This window comes from Colias eurytheme, chromosome 16 (assembly GCF_061535395.1).
Source record: "Colias eurytheme isolate Ceu_HAF_F1 chromosome 16, ilColEury1 Martin Lab GWU primary, whole genome shotgun sequence".
Lineage (NCBI taxonomy): Eukaryota > Metazoa > Arthropoda > Insecta > Lepidoptera > Pieridae > Colias > Colias eurytheme.
In genome coordinates, this window is record NC_142995.1 from 7,415,634 (window position 1) to 7,433,956 (window position 18,323).

An 18,323-nucleotide genomic window follows, 5' to 3' on the forward strand; every position below is an offset into this window, starting at 1 on the left:
TCCCATAATAATGTCAGTTTTCCGTGCTATGATCAAATCAAGTAAAACCCCGGGCCACTGCTAGCATACCCAGTTTTGTAATGACACTTATTTCTAGCAAAGTAATTTTAAAATTTTCACGTTTTCATCCAGCAAATCTCTTACATACACGTATATTAAACATATCTCCACATAGCAGTGTATATTTACTCTAAAGTTTGCGACGTATACCAACAAAATTTGCATGCTAAGTAATGCATTAAATGAATCCTCGAATAAGTTCTTACGTAAACCAAATAACGTTCTTGAAATCAAAAGTTAAGCTAACTAATTTTAAATTCAAGACCCGTGCTTTGTGTGCAATCCTAATGCGACTTATTTCAAGCACGATTTTGTATAAATAAACTACGAAATGCCCGAAACACTACTATTTTGCGAATTGCGACGCTTGAGAACTTTTTACCTTCGCTCGTGCCTTGAAATTGTTTTCAGAATTGGCCGAGTACCGTAGCAAAGCACATCGAATTTCTTTTAGTAGCAGTTATGCTATTACTAATTATACCAAATGCAAAACAATTGTAGTGACTAGGTATAAATCGTGCAATTGTTCACAATAATAATAACGATGCTATCGTTTCTTTTTCAATCTCCTGAAACAATTTTAAACCCTTAGCAGTAGAGGGTTATAAAAGATAAATTATTTCAGATTAAATACAATTTAACACTCAAATTCTATTAAAATCCAACAAAGCATAAAGAAACGAACCTTCATAAATGTCAAAAACAGATTCCCCTAAAATTACCAAATACCGTCAAGAGCGAATAGAAGTAATCAAAGAAAGTTTTGTTCCGAATTAATTTTATGACTTAACCAAGATTTGAAATTGCGATATCGTCGTCTCGTGATTTATAAGATATGCTAATTTATTCAAGAAAGCCAATAGATCTTAATCAATCGCTTTTTAAAGAACTGTGTTGGGGAGATAAAGAGCCACGTTAACGTCACTTTAAATAAGGATGCTAATCACTTTGGCTTGTAAATTACATAAAAGTAAGATCCTCTTATGATATAAGCCAAGCTTACACTAAGTAGGTTGATAAAATATAATAACTAGCGGTCCGCCCCGGCTTCGCCCGTGGTACATATCTATACATATAATAAAATCGTAGGAAAGTCAAAACTGTACATTGAATATTTTTTTAAAAGAATACATAATCCATGATCTATAATCGATATAGAAGCCAAAAACATAGTTTTTAGAATTTTTGTCTGTTTGTCTGTTTGTCGGTTTGTCTGTTTGTCTGTTTGTCTGTATGTTTGTCCAGGCTAATCTCAGAAAGTACTGCACGGATTTACTTCAAATTTTGCATGAATATTACTAACAGGTCGGGTCAGGCTGTTATATACATATTATCATGCTATCACCTTCGGGGGAGGAGCTGTGAACCTTTATTTTTCTTACGTATTCCGTGTACTACGACAGCGTACAATATAAAGACTCATGTTTAAATGTTGTCTTTGAGTAAGCCATGCTATTGTCTACCTTTACACTATAAAAACTACATCATTTAAGTAATTTTGGCAGAGAAACAGTATAATGAATCTTAATAGTATAAAGACAAATTTAAAACAGCGCCATCTATGAGATTTCATTAAAATTAAATCAATTTACATAATATTAACGCTCCTTGGAAATTCATAATTTAAATATTATGATGTTGGTGAGTTTGTTTTTTTTTTTAAAGTTAAATAATTCATATCTTCCCAGAGTAAATTTCAGGTGCGCTTATATTTCATGTGAATATACTAAATTTTTATAAGTGAGGGTAGATGTTTATTATTTGATGTTAGTTACAGTTATATAGGTAATAGATTTGTATTCTCTTTGGGTAATAGTAGATAACAATGATTGTGTTCATTGGTTACATTTTTAAAAATCTTCGGCTTTTTTTTAATTTTCGCCTTCTTGCGTTCCCACAAAAGGTAAGTTGTAGCTTTTATATTTATTGTTTATTATAATTATATAGTTAGACTCATGTTTTTAATTAGTTAAAGTTATGACAAAATAAGAAAATGATGAAATTTTATTTTTATCATGTATAACTTTTACAAGACTATATTATACGCCCAAAGAAGGTCACTTTAGTTCTTGATAAAACTTTATTTGTTAGTAGCTTTTTATTAAAATTACACTTATCACTTAAAAGTATACTTATCTTTTGATTTTTTTTTATTTACAGATTCAATGTTCATAAAAATTGACGATTTGCGTGAGGATGTAGTGGAAATTAGTAACCTTGCGCGTGGTCAATCAATATTCAATACATATTATAATAAAATTCTAGAAAAGTGATGTCTGTACAATGAAAATATGTAAAAAAAATAGCAGGGGTTATTATTAAATCGATCTCAAACCCAAAACTGTAGTTATAATTTTTTTTGTCTGTTTGTCTGTATGTTTGTGCACGCTAATCTCAGAAACGGCTTATCCGATTTAGATGCGGTTTTCACCAATATATTGTGGTAATCTTCATTTAACATTAAGTGTTTATTTCATGTTAATCGGTTTGTAAATAAAAAAGTTATGACCATTTAAGTATTCACGGCGAACATTTGCAAAGGCATTCTATTGTACACTATACAGTGTACGATAAAACGTAAGTTATCTGTTATACGCTACATTCCTTATAAATGTCCAGGTGATCATATCGAAAGTCCCCAAGGGTGGGGGGGTAAGCTGAGGTAGTAGGGGGGGAAGGGGTCAAATTAGAATTATGCTTACTTCTAGGTAAATTTTATACATAAAATGTCCTTTAAATTATTTCGTATTATATTTTTAACCCCTTTTAACCATCAAAAAGATGGGTGATAAGTGTTTGACCGCTATGTTTGTCTGTTTGTGCCACCGTAGCTCGCTAACAGGTAATACGAATTAGATGCGTGTTAGGCAGCATATTTTCCGACGCTGGTTCTTAGATAAAGTGTATCAAAATCGGTTCATCCATTTATTATACCTAGGTATATAGAGGTAAAAGTGGGAATGTGGGAAAAAATATTAGTTATATTTTTATCCAATTCAGTTTATCCATTTATTAGATTACAGCGGTGAAAGTGGGAATGAACAATAATCGAATGTGGTCAAATAATATACTCAAGCGGCATATCAAAATATAAAAGAGCAACGTGTTTTATCGAAATCGGTTCATCCGTTTATTACATTTAGGGGTGACAGTGGTTAGATAAATAAACCAAATGGAGCATCAAACGACAGGATATGACGTGTACATATAGGTATAATTAGATAGTATGGTTTACATCAAAATCGGTTCTGCCATTTACTAGGTGTGGAAAGAGAAGGGTTGAAAGTCTGTGAAAGAAGAGGGGGATATGGGAGCGAGAGGATAGCCACACCCTGGAAATTTTGAACTCTACTCAAAGCCACATAGGCCTGGCTCTTGGCAATTTTTTTTCCTAAAGATACCACTTCTTTTGCCACTGTGATCCATTACAATTTGTGCACGGTTACGGCCCAACTTAAAAGATGTCAAGGAGCAACAAACTTATAGATATCAATATGATGTAGGAATGTAATTTATGGAGGTAGAGGTAGGTCTCGCTCACTTGAAAATATCACATGAAAATAAGAAACCGAAGTTAAAAATTTAAAAATTAAAAAGAAAAACCCAACGCAACGAAGGAAAAGGAATAAATAATAATTTTACAAACTTCCCGACTATCTTTAAAATTAAGTACCATTATAAAAAAAATATAATTGTATATGATATGATAATGATGGTATGGCAGCCCCGATGACTTTGTTTTTTTTATTTTTATAAATATTTAAAATGGTATTTATTTTTAAAGATCTTCGGGAAGTTTGTAAAATTAGTGAAACTTTTATTACATCGTCTCAAACTTTTTGGTCTGTGTAGCGCATGTCGCGTGACGGTCGGCTGCCGAGTAGGTATAAAGCAGTGTTCGGAGTCATTATCGTACAAATACGATAATTTTGTGCCTAAGTTTCACTTTTACCGTGGTTTCATAAAACCACACAACATTTTTTCCTTTTTCTATGCACTTTTCTTCGTTGCGTTGAGTTTTTTTTTTATTTAATTTTTATTGCACGGTCTAAACGGTTTAGTTACTACGGCGTGAGACAGGAAAGATCTGAGCGCTGAGACAAACGTCAAAACGCAAAGGAATAGAATCCGCTATCGATACTAATTATTGTCTTAAGCGTATGATGTTTGGATAAGGATTTGTTCACCTTACCAACGACGACGACGACCACGAACAAAATTTTCATCCAGTCGTAATTTAACAAAATTGTGCAAAACACAATTAAAAATAAATTATTAAAATTTCCTGTCGTTCTGGTGATTGGAATTTTTATTTTTGAGATCAACGAATGAAAAAATAGATTTTTCGTAGAAACGGTTATATATATTGTCAAAAACATCCATACAAGGAAGGAATTTATTTTTATTTTTTAGCTCAGTTTAGTAATAAATTTTACTAACAGTTCGTTTAATTATTTATGGTAGTACGTGTTTATTCAATAAAAGTTAAGTAGTAACTACCTACTATGCAGTCACTATTCCACGCGGACGAAGTCGCGGGCACAGCTAGTTTCGCAATAAAAGGTAGCCTATGTTCTTTCTCAGGATCTAAAGATTATCTGTGCCAAATTTCATCAAAATCGGTCCAATAGGACCTTAGAATTTAGAAACTACTGTTTATGCGTGAAAACCATACATACATACATAATTGCAAACCTTTCCTCTTTATAATATTAGTATAGATAGTATAGATATACTAATATATTGTTATATTGTTGTTGACTGAAACAGAATACTAGCATATTGATTATCGTATTGCGGACTGCCTGATTACTAAGTAATTATTCATAAAATAACCATAAATGAGACATTGATTAATGAGTGCCTAACGCGGCATATACACCTACGATTATGAATTGCACAATATAATTGGAATACCTTGACATATATACGTTTAGTTATACGTATATTAATACGGTCTGGATTATGAGCATTGATACTTGTTGAACTAATTGACTCGCAAAGAGAAGATTATTATATCGTCACGGAAAATTTGAGATTTAAGATAAGTAAGGGTCTGGCCTATATCTGATTGAAGTGAACTTCTCTTATCATCAGGGTGCGGATAATCTACCATCCTGTGACTTAGAAATACCATAATTGACAAATTGGCATTAATGTTATCGTACATGGTTATATTTCGTCCACTAGAGCTCGAGAAAGATATTTTTTCGTTTATTAGATTAGTAAGATGATGAGCGATTTTTAATCGTCCGAATAAGTAGCAATAAAACAACACTCGTTTAGCAATATCTAGGACTTCTAGTTCTACAGAACCAAAATTTTGTGTTGCCAACCCATAGGTTCTATATTTAAGTACTGAATAATATTACTTGATGCGTGTATAGGACGGCTAATAATGTAATAGAGGAATACATCTCTCTTATCGAATATGGGCTAGATTTGAGTGTCGCTCTAAATCAGTCTAGCTGGAGGGATGCCTGCCAACGACACGATCACAATTCGCAGATTTGCTCTCGAGTAGATTAAACCTAACGAAATATTTATTTATAGTGATAGATATTTATATTGAAGCATATTAAAAACTGTATAATTTTATTAAGGGTATTGTTAATATTCTTAATTCCCTGATTCAAGCGGGAAAATATATTATTCATCGATTATTTTTTCTTTCTTCTGGCAAATATTAGCAAAAACTGAAGATATTTACCACTGATCGATTAAGTTTTAATTGAAATGTAATGGCGAAAATTTAAACTAGAATTTTAGTTAATAATTAATTCAAATCCATTCAGTAGGTACAACTTTTCTATAAAATATAGTTTAAAAATATTAAAACAATACAACAGTAAATAGTTTTTAAAAGCAACCATTAAATCTCGTAAGATTAATATCAAATTATAGGATTATTGTAACAATGACTGAGCTGAGCTCGCTGTACGGATAATTCATTTTAAATGAAAGATTTTTCTCCGAGAAAACTCATCTGGATCATATCATTATCTTGTATTTGCAATATTTTTCTGTATTTACGCGAAGTTTCAAATATCATAGTCATTCCGTGTTCTCTACGAGCTTGTTACGATGCCTATAGTGAGGGTAATGACCTGATTTAAAACTAAAACATTAATATTATTGGAACGACCTTTGCCATTTTCATATTTGTCATCAAAATCGCCTAATAAATTAGTCGTGTAATTCTCACATCCAATAAATTGATTATTCACTGAGAGCGTAATCAAAATTATCCTATATCTTACTTCACTTTATATTAAAAATCACTCAACAAAAATAAAGTTTATTGAATTTTTATTAATGTTTTATTATTTTAATTGCACTGCAGCGTATTAAAGTTTTTCGGAAATAATCACGCTGCTATTTTATAGGAAAATATGTAGACTATGAAACCTGTGTATGAAACCTGTGTTCGTATTATTTTGGTACAACGTCGTCTAGGTAATATTGATCACCTGTACCGGTCAAATAACGTTTTATTTTCAACATGTTAAGTATAAATTTAGAATGGGTTGATTTCATTTAGAAATTCATATTCTAATCTAAAAATATAAAACAATATTTCCCTCAACAATAAGTCGAACTGCCAAAAAATAAAAAGCCGGCTCGCAGCCTTAAAAAGAGCCCGAAATACCTGGTGCATTCAATAAGTACCTAGCCTCATCGCCAGAGGGCGCTATTTTTTCAAAAGAGGTTTACCATAGTGTAGCTCATTCTTTTTTAATTATTTTTTTTAATTTTCATTCTAATCCCTTCATTTGTTTTAATTTGACAACTTATGGAAGCGAACGTGTCGATCGGTTTTGCAAAAATGGAAAAAGAGCAATATCGTTCGGTGATTCGATTTCTATTTTTGGACGGGAAAACGCGCATCGAAATCAAAGAGCGCTTAGATTCTGTGTGCGGTGACTCTTCTCCATCGATGGCCACCGTCAAAAATTGGTTCAACGAGTTTGCACGTGGCCGTACGTCGGTTTTTGATGAACCACGTCCAGGTGCACCGAAAAGAGCTGCTACGGAGGAAAACATAAAAAAATTCCATGATCTCGTATTGGCAGATCGCCGATTGAAGGTTCGGGAGCTAGCTGAGACTGTAGGCATTTCAGAAGGAACAGTGCATCATATACTTCACGAGGAACTCAGCATGAGAAAGCTGTCGGCGCGATGGGTGCCGCATTTACTCACACCGGAAAACAAGCGCAACCGTGAGTCCACATCGGAGACGTGTTTGGCGCTGTTTAAGCGGAATCCAGGAGAGTTTTTGCGTCGTTTTATGACCGTCGATGAAACCTGGATTCACTGGTACACACCAGAGACCAAGGAGCAATCAAAACAATGGATCCAGACCGGGGAACGTGCCCCAAAGAAGGCGAAAACTGTAAAATCGGCCGGAAAAGTTATGGCCACCGTTTTCTGGGATTCACAAGGAGTGATCTACATCGATTACCTCGAGAAGGGTAAACCAATTACAGGGCTTTACTATGCCGATTTACTGGGCCGATTCGACACCGAATTAAAGAAAAACGACCCCATCTGGCTAAGAAAAAGGTGCTGTTTCACCACGACAACGCACCGGTTCACACGTCTGCCGTTGCCATGGCCAAATTGGTCGAATTACGGTACGAATTGCTGCCTCATCCACCGTATTCTCCAGATTTGGCCCCTTGTGACTTCTTTTTGTTTCCTAACCTGAAAAAATCACTCGCCGGGAATAGGTACGGATCAAATGAGGAGGTTATCGCCGCCACGGAGGCCTATTTTGCAGAGTTTGAGAAAACCTATTTTTCGGACGGGTTAAAAAAGTTGGAACATCGCTGGGCTAAGTGTATCAACCTAAAAGGAGACTACGTTGAAAAATAAATTGCCATTTTTCCAAAATTTTCGTATACTTTTTGTAGGCTAAGTATTTATTGAATCGCCCTCGGGTCTAAATTGAAACAATTCTATTAATATTTTACGATAGAATCTTTTCGGCAGACACAGGATGTAACCCAATTAGTTACGCTTAATTGAGCGTTCAGCGTCTACGGTATCGAGTTAGTGCATCCCCGGTATAATGCTAACAGAATTAATAGTCATTATGTTACTTTGCTTTCAGTTTTGGCGAGTAATCTTTTATATTGTACTTTATAGAAGCAGTGTTATCAATGGAAAATTTATATCTAGTCTTAAGAACGAATAAATAAAATATAGGATAAAATCTATCGTATGTCCTTTCTTACGTCTCATATTATTACTGCACTAAATTTCATCCAAATCAGTTCAGTGGCTTAAAAGTGGAGAAGAGACATACATACAGACAGACCAACAGACAGACTTTCGCACTCATAATATTGTAGTACGGATTATGAAAACAAAGAATTAGTTTGTACAATGACATAATTTGCATCTACAATATAATTATTCAAGGCTTATAGACCGGACTCTCAGTGGAGTTTCGTTTGCAAAAATACCGGACCTAAATCTGACTTCTGATATATATTGTATAGATCCCAGACATCCTATAGACAGATGTTGCCAACCAGTTTTGTGGTCCCCCTCTCCCCACAATGGTAATTAAATATGGCATACAAAGAAAAAAATAAAAATTTCCAAAACATGCCGCGTGGGGTATCAAATGAAAGAGCTTATTGAGTAGATCACGAATATATAGCATACTATAACATTTCTTAACACTTTCTCTAAGATTTTTTTGAAAATTTACGAAAATGGTCCATTTTTGAGTTAACTTTAAACCACTATAGATTGAAAACTCATGAATATATTTTTTAAATTATTATTTTAAATAATTAACAATAGTCCATTGTTTACGATTCAATAGTTTGTACAGTGAAATAGTTGCATGGGGGAGTGGGGGGAGCATTCAAAGATGGCGAGTATATTTTCAAGTTTAGAAGAGGCTGATGAAGTTAAGAGGCTGATTCAAGAATGTTCTGCCATATTTTTCATTCTGTCAAACACAACGACAGTGCAGAGATAATTATTCTAAGCCCTGACACCGATATTTTTGTATTAGGCCTTTATTTCTGGCATAAACTTGAAAATATACTCGCCATCTTTGAATGCTTCCCCCACTCCCCCATGCAACTATTTCACTGTACGAACTATTGAGTCTATTGAATCGTCAACAATGGACTATTGTTAATTATTTAAAATAATAATTTAAAAAATATATTCATGAGTTTTCAATCTATAGTGGTTTAAAGTTAACTCAAAAATGGACCATTTTCGTAAATTTTCTAAAAAAACTTAGAGAAAGTGTAAGAAATGTTATAGTATGCTATATATTCGTGATCTACTCAATAAGCTCTTTCATTTGATACCCCACGCGGCATGTTTTGGAAATGTTTATTTTTTTCTTTGTATGCCATATTTAATTACCGGGGTGCGGGGACGGGGACCACAAAACTGGTTGGCAACATCTGTCTATAGGATGTCTGGGATCTATACAATATATATCAGAAGTCAGATTTAGGTCCGCTATTTATGCAAACGAACATCTCCTTGGAGCCTGCTCTATTACACGCTAATGTTATTATTGCATGCACTTTAACATAAATCTGTTTTGAAACGAGATTATTAACGACCAATTAAATAAAACATTAAATTACTCTGGCCTTGAACATCTTTAAGGGTAATTAATTATGACGGTGAAAACAAAAAATATTCTATTAAAACAAAAATATTTTTTGGAATCATTTGTGATTTTTAAAGCATTTTAATTTGTATAGTAGCTAAGTAATTTCATAAGTTCCTTATTACAATAGAATTAATTGATTATTATAATAGTTCTTTGAACAAAGCAAAGTTTACCTTCACATGGTAGATCAATACATAGTATTCTCAGCTAAAGCGTACTGAAAATATTATGTTTAATACTTTTACATATTTTTTTTTTTTTGTTTGCATTGTATTAAATCGTTTTATTTTATTTCAATGCATTTATTTTGCTTATATTGCACAAGCGAGTGAAAGAAATAAATAATTTAATTGTGTACTTACTGTAAGATTTTATTATAGTATCAAAAAAATTATTCCTAAATGCAATAAGCGTCTATTATGTGAAAATGATTATTATTATCCGCAAAATAAATCAATGCTACTTAAAAAAGCTAACAGAGAAAAAGTATGTAATATAATTAAAAAACTTAATATCAATAAAGCTCCCGGATTCGACAACATTCGATGTATTGACATAAAAAATATATGCACTAAAATCGTAGACATTATAGTTAAATTTATTAATGCATCTATTGTTAATGCTAAATATCCTATAGAGTTGAAAACTGGAATAATCCGACCTATTCACAAAAAGGGTACGCGAAGTGAGTATGAAAATTATCGCCCGATAACCATTCTTCCGGTATTAGACAAAATCGTGGAAAAAATTATAGCCGAACAAATGCAGAATTTCTATGCCGAAAATAAAATTTTATCTGTCTCTCAATTTGGATTTCAACCGTGTAAGTCAACTTCACAACTTTTGTCAAAATTTACAGATGAAGTAAACTCATGTCTCGATAACAAAAAACATGTACTGCTATTATTTATCGATTATAGTAGGGCATTCGATACACTCAGGCATGACACTCTTATACATAAACTAGACAACTCTGGTATTCGTGGACCTCTTCTGGGATGGTTTAAAGATTATCTTGCTAATAGAAAATTTCGTGTAAAAGTAGGCGATGAAATGAGCAATGAAATGACCGTCACCGAGGGTACAGCACAGGGCTCTGTGTTAGGACCTTTATTGTACTTGGCGTATGTAAATGATATGGAACATGTTATCAACCACTGTTCTATCTATCAATATGCTGATGACACCTGTCTAATAGCCTCAGACAAAAATATTAATACTGCAGCTCAACAGTTGCAGGAAGATTTTACGCGTATCCTAATGTGGTCGCACGACGCGGGTCTTGTCATAAATGTTAAGAAAACAAAAATAGTACATGTACACTCGAGTCATTTGAAAAACTTTAATAATTTTAAAATCACGGCACACAATCACGTATGTCTTCACAAAGCTACATATTATAACCCGGACTGCTCGTGTGAATGTGTGGACCAAGTGCCTTATTATACTTACTTAGGACTAATTGTTGATAATAGATTTAATTGGAACCATCATATAGACTTTCTGTGTGATAAACTTAGAGCCATACTCTCAAAATTTTATATCATCAGAAATAAAGTACCATACAAAATTCTTCTTTCTATCTACAGATCATTGGCAGAATCAATAATACAGTACGGTATCACAAGTTATGGACGCACATTTAATACTTACATCGATAGAATCACAAATTTACAACTAAGACTAATAAAAAAAATTGTACCTATTAATATTAAAAACAAGTTTAAAGATAAACCTCTCGAACTATTTAGCTATTGTAATGTACTGCCAATAAGACAAATGTTTCAAAAGTTTTTTCTCATAGAACAATTTCACAACATAAACTTTCAAAATCCCATCTCGCATCAGTTTGCTACCAGACAAATAACTAATAATAAATTAATTATTCCTAAAGTACACAATTTTTATGGGAAGCGTACGGCAAATTTCTTATTACCCACTATACTTAATTCTATGCCACAAAAACTCAAGAAGGATGTTAATATTAAAAACTACAAAATAATATACAAAAGATATTTTCACGAATTAATTAAAACAATAAAATAAACATAAAAAACAACATTGTAATGAACACCCTGTATTTGTATGTCATGAATAGATAAGGAACCGGTTTATGTAGTTACATCTTTTGTCTTCCTTGCGAATAACAAACGGTGTTTATGCGACTGTGAGCGTTGCTACAAACCTCGTAAGGTTTCGCATCGCAAAATTGTGTTGTAAACAAATGTGAAATTTTGTTTTCTAATAAATAAATAAAATAAATAAATAAATAACCAAAGTTAAACTAGTAATGTCATAATTCCGATCATAACATAACCAATGTTCAAACCTCATTGCGCTAAATGTTAAGGAATCTTGAAGGAGATATTCTCAATGGCGCTACCATAGCTGGATAACGTCAAGCTATATTAAACGCCTTCGGGCATAATGAAGCCGTTCACCCAGACAATGAGATGACAATTTTATCTTCAAATCAATATATTTTAAGATTGAATTTAATAAACTTCTCATTTAAATAATATCTTGTTTAATATTCATTTCAACTTTCAAGTATAAGCTAAAGAAATATTATATCTTATTTTTTAAATTATTTCGTTGTAAATGTACGAATTGTATGCAATGTACACAGATAATAAATAAAAAAAATGCGATAATCACAGATCTAGCAGATCTGTGGCGATAATGCTATTCAGCCAGTACATGTTGATCACACGGTATTAAAAAATAAATGTTTTTTTTTTGTTACTGGCACATTATAAACATATCTACTTTTTAGAATTGTTGTTTCGAATTCGATTTATTTTTAAAACGCAGCGGCGCGGCATATCGTGAAAAATGCAACAATTAAATATTTCCCTGTATCGTTCATGTATCGTTTGATATATTTATCAAAACATACATCTGCAAAATGATTTTTCAGGTACACATATTTATTTCTCAATAATTTACAATCCATATTTTCAAAATTACACTATAAAATTAAAACACATTATTTTATTATTTGCGAATTGATCAATCGATTATCAATTGATTATCTTATAAAATACTAATTAATTATTACCAATGTTCATTAATTTGAAGGAATAGTCGTCACTTCAGCAATGCAATATCCCATCTTGATAGTTTGCGGCTGGTCTTATTGAAGCGGGAATGAAGATTTGATATTCCTGATGAAATATAGTTTCTATGTAATAGAACTAGTGGTTTAATTTACATGTATATTAGATTGGAATTTATTTGTTGTTTATTAATCTAATTGAGATATTATTTATTGTTTGAAATTCACTGAAATAATATCTGTTTTCATATACGTTGTCTAATCCTATTGATTTTATTAATTAGAAAAGGCTTTGTTAGAAATATCATATGTAATAACATTTTTCTATATAGGTAGGTACTAATTAAACATATAAACTAATTAAAACTTCGTTCCAGGTACATTTTCCTGGCGATCTATACGGCGGAGATGATAATCAAGTGCATAGCGAAGGGGTTTATTCTGAACAAGTACACATACTTACGCAACCCGTGGAATTGGCTGGACTTTGTTGTGATCACATCGGGGTATGCTACCATTGGAATGGAGGTGGGAAATCTGGCTGGTTTGAGGACCTTCAGGGTGCTTAGAGCGCTCAAAACTGTTTCTATAATGCCTGGTGAGTTGATTATATTATTTTGAATAAATAATAAGGATTATTCTGAATAAAATAATCTGAGTTATCTTTGAATATTAGGTAGAATATGTTATGATGATTCAATTTTAAATATGAGTATACAAATTACAATTACTGTATTCAGATTTCATTATTATACTCTGTCCATTATATTATTTGCTTTTTGACAGCTTCACGCCTATGAAGGATTGTATTGTCTATGTTAAAATGTCATACAAATAATTATCGTTCTTCATGGACAGGTCCCGCCCACTTAGTGATGTCTACACAGAATTATTCAATGATGGGTCGATAGATTATAATAATCGATAGAAATACTCTGTAAAATATATCCGATGCAGAATAACTCTTCTATTATGTTATATAATTTAAACGTAAAGACAACCAAATTGTAAGATAGAAACCAATAAATAATAAAATATTAGTTTAGTTTAGTTTTAACATACAATGCATAGATATGTGGTCTTATTATTACATATCTTATTAGTACGTTTACGTTGTAATTATTATTTACGTACCTGATTCGATTTATGATAATATTTTTAATTTATAATTGAAATGGTATCACAATCGATAATCTTTTGAACATCACTTCTGGTATCACCCGTCGAGCTGTCAAAAAGCAATTCTTATAGTGGACAGACTATAGATACTATTATTCCTCAGAATAAAACAAGAGTTTTAATTTTATATGCATAGAATTCTGCATTATTATTTCATAAAATACGTTTTAAAATAAATCAATGTTTTAATAAAATATGGCAATATATTCAGACTATCCCATTTCATTTGAGTTGATTTGCCGTTAGCGTCCGACATCCGCTTTTCAGATAACTTTAAAGCCAGTTATTTAGTAGTGTTAGAATTAATATTCATGCTCAAATGTTTGAGTGCTATTTTAAAACATGATATCGTAACAGTTATCAAATCGAAAATTGTTGTATTTATAAGCTGAAGAGTTTATTTGTTTGAACGCGCTAGTCTCAGGAACTACTGGTCCGATGTGAAAAATTCTTTCGGAGTGAGATAGCCCATTTATCGAGGAAGGTACCTTAGTATATATATCATCACGGTAAGACCAACAGGAGCTAGTCTATACTAATATTATAAAGAGGAAAGGTTTGTATGTAAGTATGGGTTTTCACGCATAAACTACTGGACCGATTTTGATGAAATTTGGCACAGATAATCTTTAGACCCTGAGAAAGAACATAGGCTACCTTTCATTGCGAAATATGTACCACGGGCGAAGCCGGGGCGGACCGCTAGTTATGAATAAAATCTGATATTTAATGAAATGATCGCACAAATGCAATGTGTTAATTGATATTTTCTGTATGACATGTAGAACATAAATTATTTTCGCGGTTCATTTCTCTTTGTGATATTGAAAATTAATGGAGATTGATAACATTCGGAAGCAAGCCGACGTACAGTTAGATTACATGTAAATTGATTTCATAAAACATTTCAATATATTTTAAAGTTGTATTCAGTAATAATGTATCATTTACTTTATTTTTTTAAGAAAATGGTTATTAATAATTCATAAGATATAACGAAACGAAACAACAACTAACTCGCATAAATAGATATAAATTCTTGCTGTTACAATGCAAAAATATTTGACTCGTAAAACATGATATTATTGTTGCAAAGTTCTTATCCATTTCATAGAAGTCTAGACTTCAATCTCTCTAAACCAACAATGTTTGATAAAAGCAATATTTGAAAAGTATAAACCCCGAACTAAAGAGGTGCTTCAAAGCAATACTGTATTGACTGAAATGTTGAGATACGTTTATAGGCCAGTGGAAATTAACATTAAATTCGCAAAGCACGATGTAGATTTGAATTTTTGGTATGTTGTTTGGATCAGTTAGGGTGATGTAAATCCCAATTTGCAACTTCGAAAAAGTTGTGCTCGCTGCGCACCACGTGATAAACTGCGAAAATTTTGGACTTTTTTCACTTTTTGCTGTAAAAGTCATAAACTATGCGTTTCCGACAAGTATCATTCAGTACATAAATTAAGGTTATTAAATTTGCAACAATTTAAGCCTAATTAAAGCTCTCTAAATCTTATAGCGACTAAACTGTGGCCATTCGAAGATGGTTCATTTTTCCCGAAATATTGAAATTTTTAGTTTTGCTCCCGTTTGAAGCAAAATATTGGCAAAAACCGCTCGTTCTATGAGAAGGTCAATTAAAAGGTAAATTAAATTTTCTACAACTTTATTTTATGACCTTCTCATAGAACGAGCGGTTTTGCCTATATTTTGGTTCAAACGGGAGCAAAACTAAAAATTTGAAAATTTCGGGAAAAACTGACTATCTTTGAAAGGTCACAGCTTAGTTGTTATAAGGTTTAGAGAGCTGCGATTAGGCTTAAATTGTTGCAAATTTAATTATCTTTGTAATTTTGTTAATTACCTATCCTGCAAATGAAAAAGTATTATCCTTTTTATGATTTTATATGCCCTCAGTTTCAATTCTTTAAAAATCTATTTCTACCTTCTTTTTGTTTTTCAGATATTGTGAGTGAACTATTTGTCTCACAGACTTTGTTCTATGCTCTAATGAAAGAAAATTAAATGCACTACAATTTTATTATACGACTTTCTCATAGAACGAGCGGTTTTTGCCAATATTTTGGTTCAAACGGGAGCAAAACTAAAAATTTGAAATTTTCGGGAAAAACTGACTATCTTTGAAAGGCCACAGCTTAGTTGTTATAAGGTTTAGAGAGCTGTGGTTAGGCTTAAATTGTTGCAAATTTAATAACCTTAATTTATGTACTGAATCATACTTGTCGGAAACGCATAGTTTATGACTTTTAGAGCAAAAAGTGAAAAAAGTCCAAAATTTTCGCAGTTTATCACGTGGTGCGCAGCGAGCACAACTTTTTCGAAGTTGCAATTTGGGATTTACATCACCCTAACTGATCCAAACAACATACCAAAAATTCAAATCTACATCGTGCTTTGCGAATTTAGGGTTTTTTAGTGTCGATTTCTACTGGCCTATTATTAAGGTCTACAAAAGCAAAGTTCTTTGCCACAAAATGCGAAGATGGTTTTAATAAATCGTGTTTGTCAGTTATGACTAAGTTTATGCATCGTTTTTAATTAATTAAACGTATAGGTATAGTTACGATTTGATGACATATTTTGAAGTAGTCAATTAATAAATAAAACATTAAGTACAGTTAAATTTATCTACGGTAACAAACGGTGAATTTATTTGGTCAAATTGTTTACTTCTTCCTACACGGAAAATAAATATTGTAGGTAAACATTTGTTTTAATTGAAAAATAAGAATTCATATTAATGAAGATATTTAAAATAATTTATATTCGTATGAATACACCTAGTATTAAAGATTATGCACGTTATGTTGGATATATCGGTTTAAAGATTAACCCATTGACCACCGTAAGGCCCGATCGGGGCGCGACACAATAGATTTTCTATTGTGTCTGTGATTCCGAGGACTGATGGATTAAAAAGCATTCATGCGATTCCTTCATTAAACTGTAGCAAACAAGTCATATTGTCTTCTAATTGGCATCAAGTTTTGAATCTCTAAAGTGCTTTTATTAATTGGCCTGCGAATCGGCTATGAATTGTATATCATTGTTTACGAAATTCAACTTTCATTGGAATTGTAAGCACAATTGTATTGTTTCAGTTATTAGCCAAGATTAACATCGGTAAAACAAATACCAAAATAAATGCTTATTTCCCACAATAATATGTTTAAAAACATGATTGGATAATTGATTAATTCAATTTAAAATTGTTGTGTTCAGTGAACACTGTTTTATTAATGAAATAATTTAAATAAAATGTTACATTTCATAAATACGTTTGACCTAAAAATTATTAAAATAAATGTTAAATCATATTGCTCATTTAATAATTATCAAACATGTCCATTATATTATTTAAATTTTACCATACACTATCCATATCTAATATTATTGCCGTTTGTTGTATATGTCATACTATAATATCAAGCATTTTTTTTTTAAATACAACCATTGAGTTAATATTACTACGTATGGAGGAGACACCACGAACAAAATCTGTGCGCCATTTTTTTGCTCTAACTAAGTTTTAAAAATTATTATCTAGTTAGGTACTTACCGATGAAAAGTTATGTTAGTCACTTTTCCGTATTATTTGTATTATTTGTGCAATATCGTAACACACACGAAGGCATATTTGATGCGTTTCACTTTAAAACAAATAAAAAATGAGCTTGCAGTTAAGCCATATGGCTTATGTTGAGCGGAACATAAGTGATGTAGGCGGTGTCGTCTCCATATGTATATCTCAATGAATACAACAGAAAAAATTATTTCTTGCAATTAACTGTGGCATCAGGCACAGTACAATAACATTTTAACTTCGTTGTGACGAATTTAAGAAAATATTTCATATCTATCTATTAAATACAGCATTAATATACCTTTTTATTATTAAAACTACTATAAGTAATACTCATGTTGTTTCTACAGGTTTAAAAACAATCATCAACGCACTGCTCCACTCGTTCAAGCAACTAGCTGAAGTAATGACGCTCACAATATTCTGCCTCATGGTGTTCGCATTATTCGCCCTGCAAGTATACATGGGGGAACTGAGGAACAAATGCGTGAAGAACCTGGTTATTCCAGCGGGAGAGAACTTCACAGATGAACTTTGGGCACAGTGAGTGAACTGTTTATTACCTTTGAGAGAGTTTTAACTTGTGTTGTTCTCTAGGGATGGGGTACAATTGTTTGTGTGAATAGAATTTGTATAGAAGCTTTTGAACATTTGATAGCTGTTTATAGATATACGTAATTGATAAAGTGTAACCCGCTTCAATTTTTATTGTTTCATAAAAATAAATAAAGATATTTTACATTCGTCAGGGTTCAAAGTAA

General features: G+C 32.1%; 1 protein-coding gene across 2 annotated transcripts in view; it reads left to right on the forward strand.

The window, feature by feature from the left end:
• The window catches only part of LOC149901906 (sodium channel protein 60E-like), an 88,359-nt gene that overhangs the window by 44,321 nt on the left and 25,715 nt on the right, over window positions 1-18,323 (forward strand). For both annotated transcript variants that reach the window (XM_090110786.1, XM_090110785.1), the window contains exons 3-4: window positions 13,151-13,371; window positions 17,913-18,105. In XM_090110786.1, coding sequence (XP_089966912.1) covers window positions 13,151-13,371; window positions 17,913-18,105 — 414 coding nt within the window. The remainder of the gene's footprint in view (window positions 1-13,150; window positions 13,372-17,912; window positions 18,106-18,323) is intronic.